The 2,297-nt window shown below is 66.5% G+C and overlaps 2 protein-coding genes across 2 annotated transcripts in view; both read left to right on the top strand.

Annotated features, from left to right (window-relative positions):
- Positions 1-188: 188 nt before the first annotated feature.
- AURANDRAFT_68386 (expressed protein) lies at positions 189-738 on the top strand (the record flags this gene model as incomplete). Its single annotated transcript, XM_009044060.1, has 1 exon — positions 189-738. A coding segment is annotated over one exon (550 nt), but the record flags the coding sequence as incomplete, so codon positions are not given.
- A 368-nt stretch (positions 739-1,106) lies between these two features.
- The window catches only part of AURANDRAFT_68387 (hypothetical protein), a gene marked incomplete at both ends in the record, with an annotated part of 6,204 nt that continues 5,013 nt past the window's right edge, over positions 1,107-2,297 (top strand). Inside the window, one exon of the mRNA XM_009044061.1 lies at positions 1,107-2,294. Coding sequence (XP_009042309.1) covers positions 1,107-2,294 — 1,188 coding nt within the window. The remainder of the gene's footprint in view (positions 2,295-2,297) is intronic.

Below are 2,297 nucleotides of genomic sequence, written 5' to 3' on the forward strand. Positions count from 1 at the left end.
TCACCACTGGTTTGGGTGGTGACCAAACTTGAGAATTCTCTAGCTCGGTCAAATCGAAGTCGATTCGGCTGATTTTTGGACGAATCGATTGCCCTCATCGAGTTCTCGAAGCACGGCCGAAGAGCATGCGTCGAAATGGTCGCATACGCGCACATTGAAGTCGGGTTGAAGATTTGAATTCGGCACAGGTCCAAGGAGGTCGGCCAGGTCTCCGGCGAGGACTCGCCCCTGGCCCGGAACCACACGACGGGCGTCGGCACGGCGTCCTACGCGGCGCCGGAGCAGCTCGCCAAGGGCGCGGCCTACGGCGCGGGGGTGGATATTTTCTCGCTCGGGCTCGTGCTCTTCGAGCTCGCGACGCCGCTGGGCACGGCGATGGAGCGCGCCAAGGCCTTCCAGGCGCTGCGGAGCCGCGACCCGGCGCCGGCGCTGAGAGACGCGCCGCCGGCCGTCGCGGCGCTCGTGCGGCGCTGCTGCGCGCTCCGGCCGGCGGACCGGCCGACGGCCGCGGAGGTCGCGGCGGCCGCGGCCGCGGCCGTCGCCGTCGCGCCGCGCGACGCGGCCGCGGACGCGCTCGCGGACCTGCCGAAGCGGGCCCTCGTCGAGGAGATCCTGCGCCTGCGGCGCGCGCTCGAGGGAGCTCGGAGGGACGACCCTGGAACCCTGAGGGGCCCCGGGGACGAGGGCGCGCCGCTCGCGCGCCGCGAGGCGAACCCCCGCCGGGGCTTTAGCGCGTAAGAGTGCTTACCTCTCTCGCGTTTCTTCTGACGGCGAACGGCAACGACGGCCCGCGCCTACTCGCCCTGGTTCCCTCCGCGGGCCTGCCTCCCCTCCCCGGACGGACGCAGTCGAGCGCGCGTCCCCTTCAATAACTTGAAGGGGGGGGTGACGGAAAATGAATTCCGACTTCTGCGACGCCTATAACCAAGCAACTTTGGGTTCCTACTCGGAGGTGGTAACTGACGGGGATCCTGTCCTAAAATCTGGGGCTGGGACCGCGTTTGGACGCGCCTGGGAGGCGTGGAAAACGTATTATTTATTTATTTATTTAGGCTCGGACTCAAGATCATGAAACCGAGCGCGCTAGAGAGCGTCGACTGACGAGCATGGTCGCGTGCTCCGGCCGCGTCCGTTCGAGCCCCACCGCCGCCTGGCACGCCTGCGACGGCGATGCAAGCCACGACGCGAGCAAGACCGAGCTCAAGCACGCGATTCGGTTCTCGATGACCGACAAGGGCCTGGAGGAGCACTCGTTCGTCGAGAGCGGCGACAGCGGCAAGTACAAGCTCTGCGGCGACTGCGCGGTCGTCGTCCTCCGGGCCATGCTGTCCAAGTCGCCGCTCAAGTGCGAGAAGACGGGCAAGAAGGGAACCATCGCGAACCAGACGTTCATCAGCGACGTGCTGAAGATGACGTCGATGAAGGACAAGACGCAGAGCCCCTGGCCCACGGGCGCCGCGCGGACGGCCGACGCGCTCTTCGCCGAGTGCGAGCACGACATCGAGAAGGAGAAGAAGCCCGCCGAGGCCATGGATGATGACGACGAGGACGAGCCGCGCGCGCGCCGCGTCACTGAGAAATTCGTCGAGGCCAAGGCCGACGGCGACGGCGACCTCCTCGACAAGCTCTGGCCCATGGCGCGGCCCTTCTTGCCCAAGAGGACCCTCACGTACAACGTCCTCGTGGTCACGTGCCTCGTCATCCTCAAGCACAACGGCCACAAGGTCTCCGCGCCGTGGGACGCGTACTTCGAGGGCCAGGAGGTCCTGCGCTGGATCGCGCGCCTCTACCCGAGCATCGGCAAGTCCCTGTACAAGGAGCTCCTCGGCCAGGCCACGCCCAAGGACGAGCGCTGGGACATCAAGTCCAAGAACCTCGTGTTCTTGCCGTCCTACAAGCAGCTCAAGGACTACGCGGGGACGCCGTACACGCTCCGCTCCGTGCTCACGCTCGGCGCGAACGACACCATCATCAGCGCGATCTCCACCTTCAAGACCGCGGGCGTCGACCCGTGCGTCGTCGCGGTCACCTTCGACAAGGTGCACGTGAACAAGCAGTCGATGATCGTGTACGAGGACGGCGAGCCCTACCTGCTCGGCGGCGCGACGCGTTCTGACCTCCAGGGCGCCATGCTCAAGTACAGCGACCTCGCCGGCAAGTCGCTGGTGCCCGAGGCCGAGCTCGCCGACGGCTTCCTGACGCTCGTGCTCTCGGACATGTTCAAGAAGACGCCCCACGGCATCTTCGTGAAGGCGCTGCCGATCGGCGCGGAGAACGCGGAGCTGCTCTACGCGGTC

This window comes from Aureococcus anophagefferens (genome assembly GCF_000186865.1).
Source record: "Aureococcus anophagefferens unplaced genomic scaffold AURANscaffold_117, whole genome shotgun sequence".
Lineage (NCBI taxonomy): Eukaryota > Pelagophyceae > Pelagomonadales > Pelagomonadaceae > Aureococcus > Aureococcus anophagefferens.